Source organism: Salmo salar, chromosome 11 (assembly GCF_965601325.2).
Source record: "Salmo salar chromosome 11, fSalSal1, whole genome shotgun sequence".
Taxonomy (NCBI): domain Eukaryota; kingdom Metazoa; phylum Chordata; class Actinopteri; order Salmoniformes; family Salmonidae; genus Salmo; species Salmo salar.
The window spans coordinates 75,794,479-75,808,263 of record NC_138301.1 but is presented as its reverse complement, the minus strand read 5'-3'; the positions used below and the strand labels follow the sequence as shown (position 1 = coordinate 75,808,263).

At 41.0% G+C, this 13,785-nt stretch overlaps 1 protein-coding gene across 2 annotated transcripts in view; it reads left to right on the top strand.

Annotated features, from left to right (window-relative positions):
• Positions 1 to 13,785, top strand: part of LOC106562839 (early estrogen-induced gene 1 protein) — a 75,587-nt gene that overhangs the window by 45,111 nt on the left and 16,691 nt on the right. For both annotated transcript variants that reach the window (XM_014127880.3, XM_014127881.3), the window contains exons 3-4: positions 4,526 to 4,646; positions 5,392 to 5,421. In XM_014127880.3, coding sequence (XP_013983355.2) covers positions 4,526 to 4,646; positions 5,392 to 5,421 — 151 coding nt within the window. The remainder of the gene's footprint in view (positions 1 to 4,525; positions 4,647 to 5,391; positions 5,422 to 13,785) is intronic.

The following is a 13,785-nucleotide window of genomic DNA, read 5'->3' as shown; positions in this document are numbered from 1 at the left end:
TGTTCCACCAAGTACATTTGGTGGTGCATGAGGGGTAAAATCCCCTCGTGCATTTTACCAGTAAGTCTATGATCGCATGATTCTTCTCAAGTACCCTTTGTGGATAGGCCAAGTACCCCCAGGTGTCCTAGTACCCCTGGTTGAGAACCGCTCTTAGGATGTGCCCTCGCTGGCTAGAATTGTTTCCATGGCCTGAAAAAGTTGTAATACCTGAATTTACCTCAAGATTCTGAAAATACATTTTGGCTCAGTAATTCTGCTATCTCTCTTTCTAGTGTTGTGTGTTAGCTTATAACCCCTACACTCTTCCTTTCCTGAGTTAAACTATAAGGCATGTATAGCTCAAGGAGGAAGTGAAAAAGAAAGAGAAAGAGAGGAAGACAGTGAGACCGAGACAGAGAGAGACATTGATGACACGTTGCCTGTAGTCTAGACAAAACAAAAGGGGAAAGATTCTCTGACTAAAAAAACTCACGTAAATGAACAGGGAACTTGTAGCACTCTGCTGACATAGGTGGAGTAGTGAAAGTTTACATTTCCTGATTTTTTTTAAAGTGTAGCCTGTGAGCAAAAAGAAAGTATGGCCTTTGTATGGACATCCCATTGTCAAGTTTGGTTGTGTAGTATCAATAGTCTTCTTCTCCTCCTTTTGTTCACTACTGTCTTTCATGACTACTGTGTGTTCCATGGTTGTCATGGCGCCATGAGGTCACCTGCTTCGGGTTTATGTCTTGCTGGAAGATCCAATTGCGGCCAAGTTTCAGCCTCCTGGCAGAGGCAACCAGGTTTTGGGCTAAAACGTCCTACTGGATAAAGTTCATGAATCCATTGACGTTAACAAGAGCCACAGGACCAGTGGAAGCAAAATAGCTCCATAACATCAAAGATCCACCACCACATTTTATAGTAGGTATGTTTTTTTCTTCAGCATATGATGCCTCTTTTCATTGCCAAACCCACCACTGGTGTACGTGGCCAAAGAGTTCTAATTTCATGTCACCTGACAATAGCATCAAATCAAAATCAAATCAAACTTTATTTGTCACATGCGCCGAATATAACAAGTTTAGACCTTATCGTGAAATGCTTACTTATAAGCCCTTAACCAACAGTGCAGTTCAAGAAGAGTTAAACTAAAGTAAAAAATAATAAAAAGTAACACAATAACGAGGCTATATACAGGGGGCACCGGTACCAAGTCAGTGTGCGGGGGTACAGGTCAGAGGTCATTTGTACATGTAGGTAGGGGTGAAGTGACAAAATGCATATATAATAAGCAGCGAGTAGCAGCAGTGTACAAAACAAATTGGGGGGGGGGGGGTCAATGTAATAGTCCGGTGGCCATTTGATTAATTGTTCAGCAGTCTTATGGCTTGGGGGTAGAAGCTGTTAAGGAGCCTTTTGGTCCTAGACTTGGCGCTCCGGTACCGCTTGCATTACGGTAGCAGAGAAAACAATTTATGACTTGGGTTACTGGAGTCTCTGACAATTTTATGGGCTTTCCTCTGACACCGCCTATTATATTGGTTCTGGATTGCAGGAAGCTGGCCCCAGTGATGTACTGGGCCATACGCACTACCCTCTGTAGCGCCTTACAGTCAGATGCCGCGTAGTTGCCATACTAGGCGGTGATGCAACCGATCAGATGCTCTCGATGGTGCAGCTGTAGAACGTTTTGAGGTTCTGGGGACCCATGCCAAATATTTAAGTCTCCGGAGGGGGAAAAGGTTTTGTTGAGCACTCATCACGACTGTCTTGGTGTGTTTGGACCATGGTAGATCGTTGGTGATGTGGACACCAAGGGACTTTAAACTCTCAACCCGGTCCACTACAGCCACGTTGATGTTAATGGGGGCCTGTTCGGCTCGCCTTTTCCTGTAGTCCACAATCAGCTCCTTTGTCTTGCTCACATTGAGGGAGAGGTTGTTGACCTGGCACCACACTGCCAGTCCAGGATCCAGTTGCAGAGGGAGGTGTTTAGTCCCAGGGTCCTTAGCTTAGTGATGAGCTTCGTGGGCACTATGATGAGGAACGCTGAGCTGTAGTCAATGAACAGCATTCTCACATAGGTGTTCCTTTTGTCCAGGTGGGAAAGGGCAGTGTGGAGTGTGATTGAGTTTGCGTCATCTGTGGATCTGTTGGGGCGGTGTGCAAATTGGAGTGGGTCTAGGGTATCCGGGAGGATGCTGTTGATGTGAGCCATGACCAGCCTTTCAAAGCACTTCATGGCTACCAACGTGAGTGCTACCGGGCGGTAATCATTTAGGCAGGTTACCTCTGCTTCCTTGGGCACAGGGACTATGGTGGTCTGCTTGAAACATGTTTGTATTACAGACTCAGTCAGGGAGAGGTTGAAAATGTCAGTGAAGACACTTGCAAGTTGGTTCGCACATGCTTTGAATACACGTCCTGGTAATCCATCTGGCTCCGCGGCTTTGTGAATGTTGACCTGTTTAAAGGTGTTACTCACATCGGCTACCGAGAGCGTTATCACACAGTCATCCGTAACAACTGGTGCTCTCGTGCATTCTTCAGTGTTGCTTGCCTAGAAGCGAGCATAAAAGGCATTTAGCTCATCTGGTAGGCTCGCGTCACTGGGCAGCTCGCGTCTGGGTTTCCCTTTGTAGTCTGTAATAGTTTTCAAGCCCTGCCACATCTGACGAGCGTCAGAGCCGGTGTAGTAGGATTCAATCTTAATCCTGTATTGACGCTTTGCTTGTTTGATGGATCGTCTAAGGGCATAGCAGGATTTCTTATAGGCGTCCGGATTAGTGTCCCGCTCCTTGAAAGCGGCAGCTCTAGCCTTTAGCTTGATGCCTGTAATCCATGGCTTCTTGTTGGGATATGTACGTACGGTCACTGTGGGGATGACGTCGTCGATGCACTTATTTATGAAGGCGATGACTGAGGTGGTGTACTCCTCAATGCCATTGGATGAATCCCGGGAACATATTCCAGTGTGGACTAGCAAAACAGTCTTGTAGCGTAGCATCCGTGTCATCTGACCACTTCCGTATTGAGAAAGTCACTGGTATTTCCAGCTTTAGTTTTTGCTTGTAAGCAGGAATCAGGAGGATAGAATTATGGTCAGATTTGCCAAATGGAGGGCGGGAGCTTTGTATGCATCTCTGTGTGTGGAGTAAAGGTGGTCTAGAGTTTTTTTCCTCTGGTTGCACATGTGACATGTTGGTAAAAATTTGGTAAAACTGATTTAAGTTTGCCTGCATTAAAGTCCCCAGCCACTAGGAGTGCCGCTTATGTTTGAGCATTTTCTTGTTTGCTTATAGCCTTATAGAGTTGGTTGAGTGCAGTCGTAGTGCCAGCATTGGTCTGTGGTGGTAAATAGATGGCTGTGAATAATATAGATGAGAACTCTTGGTAGATAGTGTGGTCTACAGCTTATCAAGAGGTATTCTACCTCAGGCGAGCAATACCTCGAGACTTCTTTAATATTAGACATCGTGCACCAGCTGTTATTGACAAATCAGTTCCAATCCAAGTGCCAATGCCATTTAACAAACTCCAGGAATTTACATTTGTTGGATGACATGAAAATAGAGCTCTTCGGCCACACACACCAGTGGTGGGTTTGGCATCGAAAAGAGGAATCATATGCAGAAAATAACTTCATACCTATGCACCAAGCATGCACGCGCACACACACACACACACACACACACACACACACACACACACACACACACACTTACAATCTGACTTTAGGTTTCATTCTCTAGTTAGTCATTGGTGGCAGTGTAGTAGCATTAAGCATTGAACATAAGGGGCTTTCCAAGCAGTAGAACTCTGTCTTTGGCAGTGTAATGTATCTGATGTGTGTAATAGTCCCTTTACTACTGCCAAAGATATTTATAACTAACCCGAGATAGTTAATCTGTGTCATTTACAGTGTTAGCAAATTAAGCTTAGTAGGCAGAACAAGCAAGGAGGTGGGAAAAGCCAAGCAGGAGCTAGTGAGATCCTATTGGCGCTTCCGTTAGGGAAGCCACCTCTGTGAAGTGCGCGTGTGCACAAACTCAATTCGACCTTGCACCTCTTCTAAACAACGCAATTTTTTAAAACTGGCAAAATATCAAGTCTATAAAACTTTGTGCACTGTGTTCGTAACAGATTCTAGTTTTGGGAGCAGAAAAATGTATTGAGATCAGATGTTTCATCGATGAGACATTAGCAGAATGTCTGCCCAGTTTCACCTAGTTTCATCCTCATCCACTACCCGCGACTGGACTTCCTTTAACTACAATATTTGGTGGTGAGAAAACGGATGCTTCAGCTTTATAGCCCCTGTGACGTGTCTGGGTTACCCCTTCTGTCTGTGCTACAGCAGAGCAGGTGGTTTTAATTTGCTGTACTTTTGAGCTTGGCTCTTGATTATGTACTGTACAGTAAGCATTGGCCAGAGGGATGCCCAAAACAGCTAGAGAAACTGATAATATTGACGATGATAATGGTATGAGGATAATGATTGATGATGATGATCGCGATGATGATCTCTGTCTGTCTATAGGGAGGAGGTTCAGCAGAACTGTGTTCGTTGGAAAAAGAAGTTCTCCTTCGTCTGTAAAATGAGTGCCAATCCTACCACTGGAGTCCTGGACCGATGCATCTGCAGGGTTTCTGTACGCAAGGTAATTTCATCTCCCATCAACCCCTGCTCTAGTCATTTACCCTGCCAAATAATGGTACTGTCCATTCTGTAGTGCTTTAACCTGCCAAATAATGGTACTATCAATTGTCTAGTGTTTTACCTGTACCAAATAATGCTGTCGTGTAGACAACATTGGGGAGATATTTTCCTAGTGCAAAACAGCCTATGCAGTGAGAAAATGTTGCCCTGCTGTAGTGTCTTTCTAAAATGTAACTTATACTTACTGCGTAAGCCTTTTTGCCCAAGCTCTCTCTGTCTCAAAAGTGCATCGTAGTTACATTATTAACCTGTTATAAGAACATGAATCTGTAGTTACTCTGGTATTAAGCATACCTTGTTAATGGAAGCCTTCTCCCTTACTTTTTATCTCCAACTCTGATGTAAATGAGACATTCCCAGACTTTTCACACACCTACTTGGTTTTATAAGGCACCTTTTCTTCTAGTGTAGCATGCCCACTGTTAAAACCACATTCTGTAAGATTATTCAGAATGAAAAGATTAACATGATCATTTCCAATCAAACTTTTCAAGTGGTTCCTTCCTTTAAAATGTGTTTAGTCTCCTAGTGTATGAATGCACTTGAAATATGAATCCTAGCCACTTAATGTCATATGCTGTAGAATATACTATAGAAGGAAAGAAGGTGTGTTTCTTCTGAAAGTGTTGGCAGCACACATGAGTTTGTGCTTCAGGTATTTAATCTGCTTCTTCTTGTCATTGCAGGAGCTTAAAGGAGGAAAGACGTTTTCAAAGGTATGAAGACAAAAGAATGTTGCCATCTAATTTTTCAGCATACCTCCACTACTTTTTCTTTAGCGGGTAGATCAGCTTTAACATTGCTGATATATTGTGTCTTCCAACAATGTTATTGTCTTCATCATGTCCAATCCCCCATATATATTTTTTGTAAATATACGGTACCAGTCAAAAGTTTTGACACACCTACTCATTCTATGTTTTTTCTTTATTTTAATAAATATAATAATGAAGACATCAAAACTATGAAATAACACATCTACAGTATCTACAATTTATATTGTATTTATTTTTTATTTTTAATCCCAGGCCCTCGTCCCCGCAGGAGGCCTTTTGCCTTTTGGTAGGCCGTCATTGTAAATAAGAATTTGTTCTTAACTGGCTTGCTTAGTTAAACAAAGGTTAAATACAAAATAAAATAAAGAAAGAAACAAATTAAAATATATTTGAGATTTGAGATTCTTCAAAGTAGCCACCCTTTGCATTGATGACAGCTTTGCACACTCTTTGCATTCTCTCAACCAGCTTCACCTGGAATGCTTTTCCAACAGTCTTGAAGGAGTTCCCACATATATTTTGATTTGTTTAACACTTTTTTGGTTACTACATGATTCCATATGTGTTATTTCAAAGTTGTGATGTCTTCACTATTATTCTACAATGAAAATAGAAAATAGTAAAATAAAGAAAAACTCTTGAATGAGTAGGTGTTCCAGGCTTTTGATTGGTACTGTATATTTTACTTTACTATTTTCCCCTAACCCTACCACCCCTCCCCTAATTGGAGTAAACTAATGGACAACAACGCTTAGTCTTCTCTTCCAGTTTATACATACTATATACATTTTACGGACGCAGTATATTTTACAATGGTTATCTTTTAGTCCCATCCTTCTCTCAACCCCTCCCATATATCACTGAAGACCATCCAGACCATCCAGTTTTAGTTTTATTTGCCATAAATTTTTCAACTGTGGTGTTTCACAAAAGTTCTGAACTTATATATATTTTACGGACACAGTATATTTTACATGTAACGGTTGTCGTAAGGAGTGGACCAAAACGCAGCGGGACTATGTACACTCATCTTCTTTTTATTAAGGATAAAGAAGGAAAAACAAAACAAACACGTATACAAAAAACACAACGACAAAGAACAGGCCGGTAAGGCACAAAGCTATACACAGCAACAACCTCCCACAAAGTGACAGGTGAAAACACTTGACCTAAGTATGACTCTCAATCAGCAACAACGATGTACAGCTGTTCCTGATTGAGAACCATACCAGGCCAACACAGAAATACAATACTAGACCAGCCCCCTAGAAATACAAACACAAGACATACCCAACACCGCGGAACACATAAATCAAATACCCCTATACAATACACACACCCCACAAACCACTTAAATAAACTACCCCCTCTACTTAGACACTTACACCAAATAAACCCCAGAAACACTCTACACAAAATACCCTTTAACTAAACCCATACACAAAACCCATGAAAACAAATACCCTCTGCTACGTCCTGACCAAACTACAATAACAAATAGACTCTTTATTGGTCAGGACGTGACATTACATTAGTTATCTTATTATTTTTAGTCCCCCCCTTCAGCTCCACTCAACCCCTCCCATCTATCTATTTTTATTTATATTTGCCTTATATTTTTCAACACTGCTGTGATGTTTCACAAAACTTCACAAAAGTTTAACAAACATTTTCTACAGATTGTAAATTAATGATAAACATTATTATATAATTGATCGATTGACTATGACTTTTCTTATCACCCAGCAGTGCTATTTGCAGAGTTAGCTCCAGGTAAATGTTGCAATTCTTCAGCCATTCCTGAACCTGCGACCAAAAACAAGCTACATATGGACAGTACCAAAACAAATGATCTAATGATTCTGCCTCTTAGCATCAAAATCTGCAACGCTGGGATGGTTGTATCCCCCATATATATATATATATATATATATATATATATATATATATATATATATATATATATATATATATATATATATATATTCTATTGGTTACAAGAATTTTGTATATTAATTTAAACTGAAAGATTTTGAATACAGCATTGTTTTGTGTATCAGTTCATAAACCATGTCCCATGGAATTGGTACATCGAAAATCTCTTCCCAACTATTTTGTAATCTATATGGCACAGCTGTCAATTTTTTGGTCCTTAAATGAAACTGGTATACTTTTTTATTTATCACAATTTTCTTTTACCAATTTTGGTATTTAATGCAGGGTCGACAGGTAAGTTCCTTACTTTCTCTCCCTTCCACTTGCCTTTCTTTTGTGCTAATGCCGCAATTAGTTGGTTGTAATTTTGAGTAGAGCAGACATTTGTAACGCTCGTCGTAAGAAGGAGAAGTGGACCAAGGCGCAGCGTGGTAAGTGTTCATGATTCTTTATTTCACAACACACTCAAACAAAATAACAAAAGGCGAAAAAACGAAAGCGCACAGTTCTGTCAGGCACAGATGCTAAACAGAAAACAACCTCCCACAAACACAGGTGGAAAACAGGCTGCCTAAGTATGATTCCCAATCAGAGACAACGATAGACAGCTGCCTCTGATTGGGAACCACACTGGCTAAAAAACAAAGAAACAGAAAACATAGACTTCCCCACCCGAGTCACACCCTGACCTAACCAAACATAGAGAATAATAAGGATCTCTATGGTCAGGGCGTGACAACATTTCGATTTTGTTAGCTGCATGTGTGACATAACTCCACCAGTCCTATTTATTTATAATTTACAAAGATTATACAATTTTATTTAGAATAAAAAAAAAAAAAAAATATATATATATATATATATATATATATATATATATATATATATATATACATTTATATATTTGAGTTTAACCATCATATTTGTTGTAATATTCGTTCTGTCTTTTCTGGTGGATTAAACTGAAATTGCAACCAACTTTCCATTTTTTGCTCATATAATTAAAAAAAACTGTTCGCTAGGTGTAGGCAAGGCCATAAGCAAATAGGTAAACTGTGATATGACTAAAGAGTTAATCAGGGTGAGATTTCTACAAATAGACAGTTATTTTCTTTTCTATGGTAGCAAGATCTTATCTATTTTTGCTAACGTTCTATTACAATGTATTGTAGTGAGATTATTTATTTATTTCGGGATATGAATACCGAGTATGTCCACTTCACAGTCAGACCATTTTATTGGTAAACTACACAGTAATGTAAAAGTAGCATTTTTTTGTGATCCAATATGTAATATAGTACACTGATCATAATTTGGTTGTAGTCCAGAGAGGTTAGAAAAATTATCTAGATCCTCTATGAAGCTGTGGAGGGATCTAAATTGTGGATTTAAAAGAAAACATGAATCATCAGTGTACAATGACACGTGTTTTTAAGCCCTGATTTGTAGCCCGTTGATATTATTGTTGGATCTGATTTTAATAGCTAACATTTCGATTGCCATAATAAATATAAATGCCGATAGTGGACAACCTTATTTTACACCTCTTGACAGTTGAATACTTTCTGCGAACTAGCCTTTATTTACTTTTTAACACCTAAGGTTACTATACATAACTTAAACCCATTGTATAAGAGTTTCTCCCAAATTGAAATATTCCAGGCATTTATATATGAATTCCAGTTGTACTTTATCAAAATTATTTTCAAAGTCAGCTATGGTTTCCCAGATTTTTCATAGTGTTCTATTGTTTCCAGTGCTTGTCTTATATTATCTCCAATGTATCATCCATGTCTGATTAGGATGAATAATATCCGACAATACCTTTTTAATTCTATTTAATTATCCTCCCTCTCTCACTTTGCTAGAGTTTTTGCATCACAACAACAAGGGGCCTCAAATGTTTTAAATGGACTGGATCTTTATATTTACCACTTGGGCCCTGTTTCATTAATAATTATATCAGACCTTATTGAGTATCTTATGATCTACCATTTTTATAGGACTGGTTAAAACATGCTAATAATGGTCCTGTGAGTTCATCAAAAAATGTTTGGTACACCTCAACTGGTATGTCATCCAGCCCTGGAGTTGTCCCAGACTTAAAGTCTTTAATTGCATCAAGTTCCTCCTCTGTCATTTGGCCTTCACATGAGTCTTTCTGTACAACTGTTCATTTTACATGATTAATAGCAACAACAAAAAACTTGTAACAAATTTGGTAGCATTTCTATGTTGAAGATGAAAAAATAATTTGATGCATTTTCCCCAATATTCCATCCAGTTCGCTTTATTTTTTTAAATATATTACACTTGATATTTCTTGAATAAGTTCCTCCATTTCTTTTTGTTTTTCCTCTAACATATTCTGTGCCTCTATGATACAGTTTTTATTGATATCTATCTATACTGTTAGTCCCTCTATTTCCTTTGTTAATATGAATTATTTTTACCTAAATTGTATTTGTTTTAATGCATGACCTCTAAAAGCACATTTAAAAGTGTCCCATACAATAAGGGAATCTGCTGTACTATGTTATGTAGGAAAAAGTCAGTTATAAATCATTCTGTCCTGGTAGAAACAAGTTGTCATACAAAGGCTTTGATAAAATATCCAATATCCTCACCCACATGGAAATTCTGTAAGAGTAATGTATATGCCAATTATTTGATGGTCCGACCGCATTCTGTCCCCTATCAACACTTTTTAAACTTTTGGTGCCAGTGTGAATGACATAAGAAAGTAATCAAGACAACTAGCTTGATTAAGCCTCCGCCATGTATATCAAACTAGGTCAGGATATTTAAGCCTCCATATATCCACTAGTTCCAATATATCCATGATATTTGTGATTTCCTTCATTAAATTCATAAGGGTGATAGCTTGTTGTGTGATTTCCTTTACGTTCCATTGAGGTATTTAAAACCGTATTATAATCTCCCACCATAATAATAGAGTCTTGTATTGCTTGTAGGCTTGATCAATTATTATATACAATTGAAGTCAAAAGTTTACATACACTTAGGTTGGAGTCATTAAAACTTGTTTTTCAACCACTCCACACATTTCTTGTTAACAAACTATAGTTTTGGCAAGTCGGTTAGGACATCTACTTTGTGCATGACACAAGTCATTTTTCCAACAATTCTTTACAGACAGATTATTTCACTTATAATTCACTGTATCACAATTCCAGTGGGTCAGAAGTTTACATACACAAAGTTTACTGTGCCTTTAAACAGCTTGGAAAATTCCAGAAAATTCTGTCATGGTTTAGAAGCTTCTGATAGGCTAACTGACATCATTTGAGTCAATTGGAAGTGTACCTGTGGATGTATTTCAAGGCCTACCTTCAAACTCAGTGCCTCTTTGCTCGACATTATGGGAAAATCAAAAGAAATCAGCCAAGACCTCAGAAAAAAAATTATAGACCTCCACAAGTCTGGTTCATCCTTGGGAGCATTTTCCAAATGCCTGAAGGTACCACGTTCATCTGTACAAACAATAACACGCGAGTATAAACACCATGGGACCACACAGCCGTCATACCGCTCAGGAAGGAGACGCGTTCTGTCTCCTAGAGATGAATGTACTTTGGTGCAAAAAGTGCAAATCAATCCCAGAACAACAGCAAAGGACCATGTGAAGATGCTGGAGGAAACAGGTACAAAAGTATCTATATCCACAGTAAAACGAGTCCTATATCGACATAACCTGAAAGGCCGCTCAGCAAGGAAGAAGCCACTGCTCCAAAACCACCATAAAAAAGCCAGGTTACGGTTTGCAACTGCACATGGGGACAAAGATTGTACTTTTTGGAGAAATGTCCTCTGGTCTGGTGAAACAAAAATAGAACTGTTTGGCCATAATGACCATCGTTATGTTTGGAGGAAAAAGGGGGAGGCTTGTAAGCCGAAGAACACCATCCCAACTATGAAGCACGGGGGTGGCAGCATCATGTTGTGGGGGTGCTTTGCTGCAGGAGGGACTGTTGCACTTCACAAAATAGATGGCATCATGAGGGAGTAAAATTATGTGGATATATTGAAGCAACATCTCAAGACATCAGTCAGGAAGTTAAAGCTTGGTTGCAAATGGGTCTTCCAAATGGATAATGACCCCAAGCATACTTCCAAAGTTGTGGCAAAATCGCAAAGTCAAGATATTGGAGTGGCTATCACAAAGCCCTGACCTCAATCCTATAGCAAATTTGTGGGCAGAACTGAAAAACGTGTGTGCGAGCAAGGAGGTCTACAAACCTGACTCGGTTACACCAGGAGGAATGGGAGGAATGGGACAAAATGGGACAAAATTCACCCAACTTATTGTGGGAAGCTTGTGGAAGGCTACCCGAAATGTTTGACCCAAGTTAAACAATTTAAAGGCAATTTGTGGAGTGAATGACTCCAACATAAGTGTATGTAAACTTCCAACTTCAACTGTATATATACACTGAGCAGAAATATAAACACAACTTGTAAAATGTTGGTCCCATGTTTCATGAGAGTAAATAAAAAATCCCAGAAATGTTCCATACTCACAAAAAGCTTATTTCTCTCAAATTGTGTGCGCAACAGTGTTTACATCTCTGTTAGTGAGCATTTCTCCTTAGCCAAGATAATCCATTCACCTGACAGGTGTGGCATATCAAGAAGCTGATTAAACAGCATGATCATTACACAGGTGTACCTTGTGCTGGGGACAATAAAATGCCACTTTATAGTGTGTAGTTTTGTCACACAACACAATGCCACAGATGTCTCAAGTTTTTAGCGAGTGTGCGATTGGGACCTCACAGGATCAACACAAGGAGCTTGTGGGACTTTTTGTCATTTTGGGTCCTCTTGCCCGGTAAAAGACCAGGGCCACCGGTAGGAGCGAGTACTCTGGTGAGCCATATGGAGAACTTTTCTGCTTCCCTTACTCGCACTCCTTTTCATGTCATTCTGCTGTGGGGAAACCAGTCCAAATCTCTCAGGGTCCTCATTGACTCTGGGGCCAATGAGAGCTTTTTGGACGCCACACTGGCTTCCGAGCTGAACATCCCCACTCAACCCCTCTCCATTCCCATGGATGTTAGAGTGCTGGGCGGGCGCGCTATAGGTCAGGTTACCCATAACACCACTCCCATCAACCTACTTGTGGCAGGGAATCACAGCAAGACCATTCAATTCCTTCTCATCATGTCCTGCCAGATTCCCGTGGTTCTGGGATTCTTCTGGCTCCAGTGACACAATCCCCTCATCAACTGGTCTACGGGTGCTATCATGGGCTGGAGTCCGTTCTGCCAACGCCATTGCCTGAAGTTGGTGCAACTTGCCTCGGGATGTCTTCCTGGGGGCTCAGAAGCTGCTCCTGACCTCTCTGCCATTCCCGGGGAGTACCAGGACATCCGGGCGGTGTTCAGCAAGTCCCGGGCCACTTCCCTTCCATCGCACCGCCACTCTGACTGCGGGATTGACCTTCTCCCCAGCACCACGCCACCCCGGGGATGTCTGTACTCTCTGTCGGACCAGAGTCCAAGGCTATGTAGACCTACATTGGGGACTCCCTAGCTGCAGGATTTATCCGTCCCTCTTCCTCTCCCGCTGGCGCAGGGTTCTTCTTCATGGAGAAAAAGGACAAGACCCTGCGCCCGTGCATTGACTATCGGGGACTCAATGACATTAGTGTGAAGAATTGTTATCCGCTACCACTAATTTCCTCGACCTTCAAGCCGCTCCAGGGGCCCACTGTTTTCTCCAAGCTGGATCTGCGAAACGCCTACCACCTGGTGAGGATACGAGAGGGGGATGAGTGGAAGACTGCCTTCAACACGGTCAGCGGCCACTACGAATATCTGGTCATGCCCTTGGCCTCACCAATGCTCCTGCCGTGTTCCAGGTTCTGGTGAATGATGTTCTCCGCGACATGTTGAACCGGTTCGTCTTCGTCTACATTGATGACATCCTCATCTTCTCTCGCTCCCCCCAAGAACATGTGCTCCACGTCCGACAGGTTCTCCAGCGCCTTCCGGAGAACCAGTTGTTTGTTAAGGCGGAAAAGTGTGAGTTCCATCGCTCCACCATTTTCTTTCTGGGCTACATCATCTCTGCCGGGAGTGTCCAGATGGATCCCGAGAAGGTGAGAGTGGTGGTGAATTGGCCTCAGCCTACTTCCAGGGTGCAGCTGCAATGCTTCCTGGGGTTTGACAACTTTTATCGCGGCTTTATCCGGGTTTACAGCACCCTGGCCTCTCCCTGTCTGCACTCACCTTTACCAAAGATCCGGGACCTTAAACACCACTTCACAACTGATCCTATCCTGGTTCATCCTGAATCTTCCCGTCAGTTCATGGTGGAGGTCGATGCTTCGGATGTCGGAGTGGG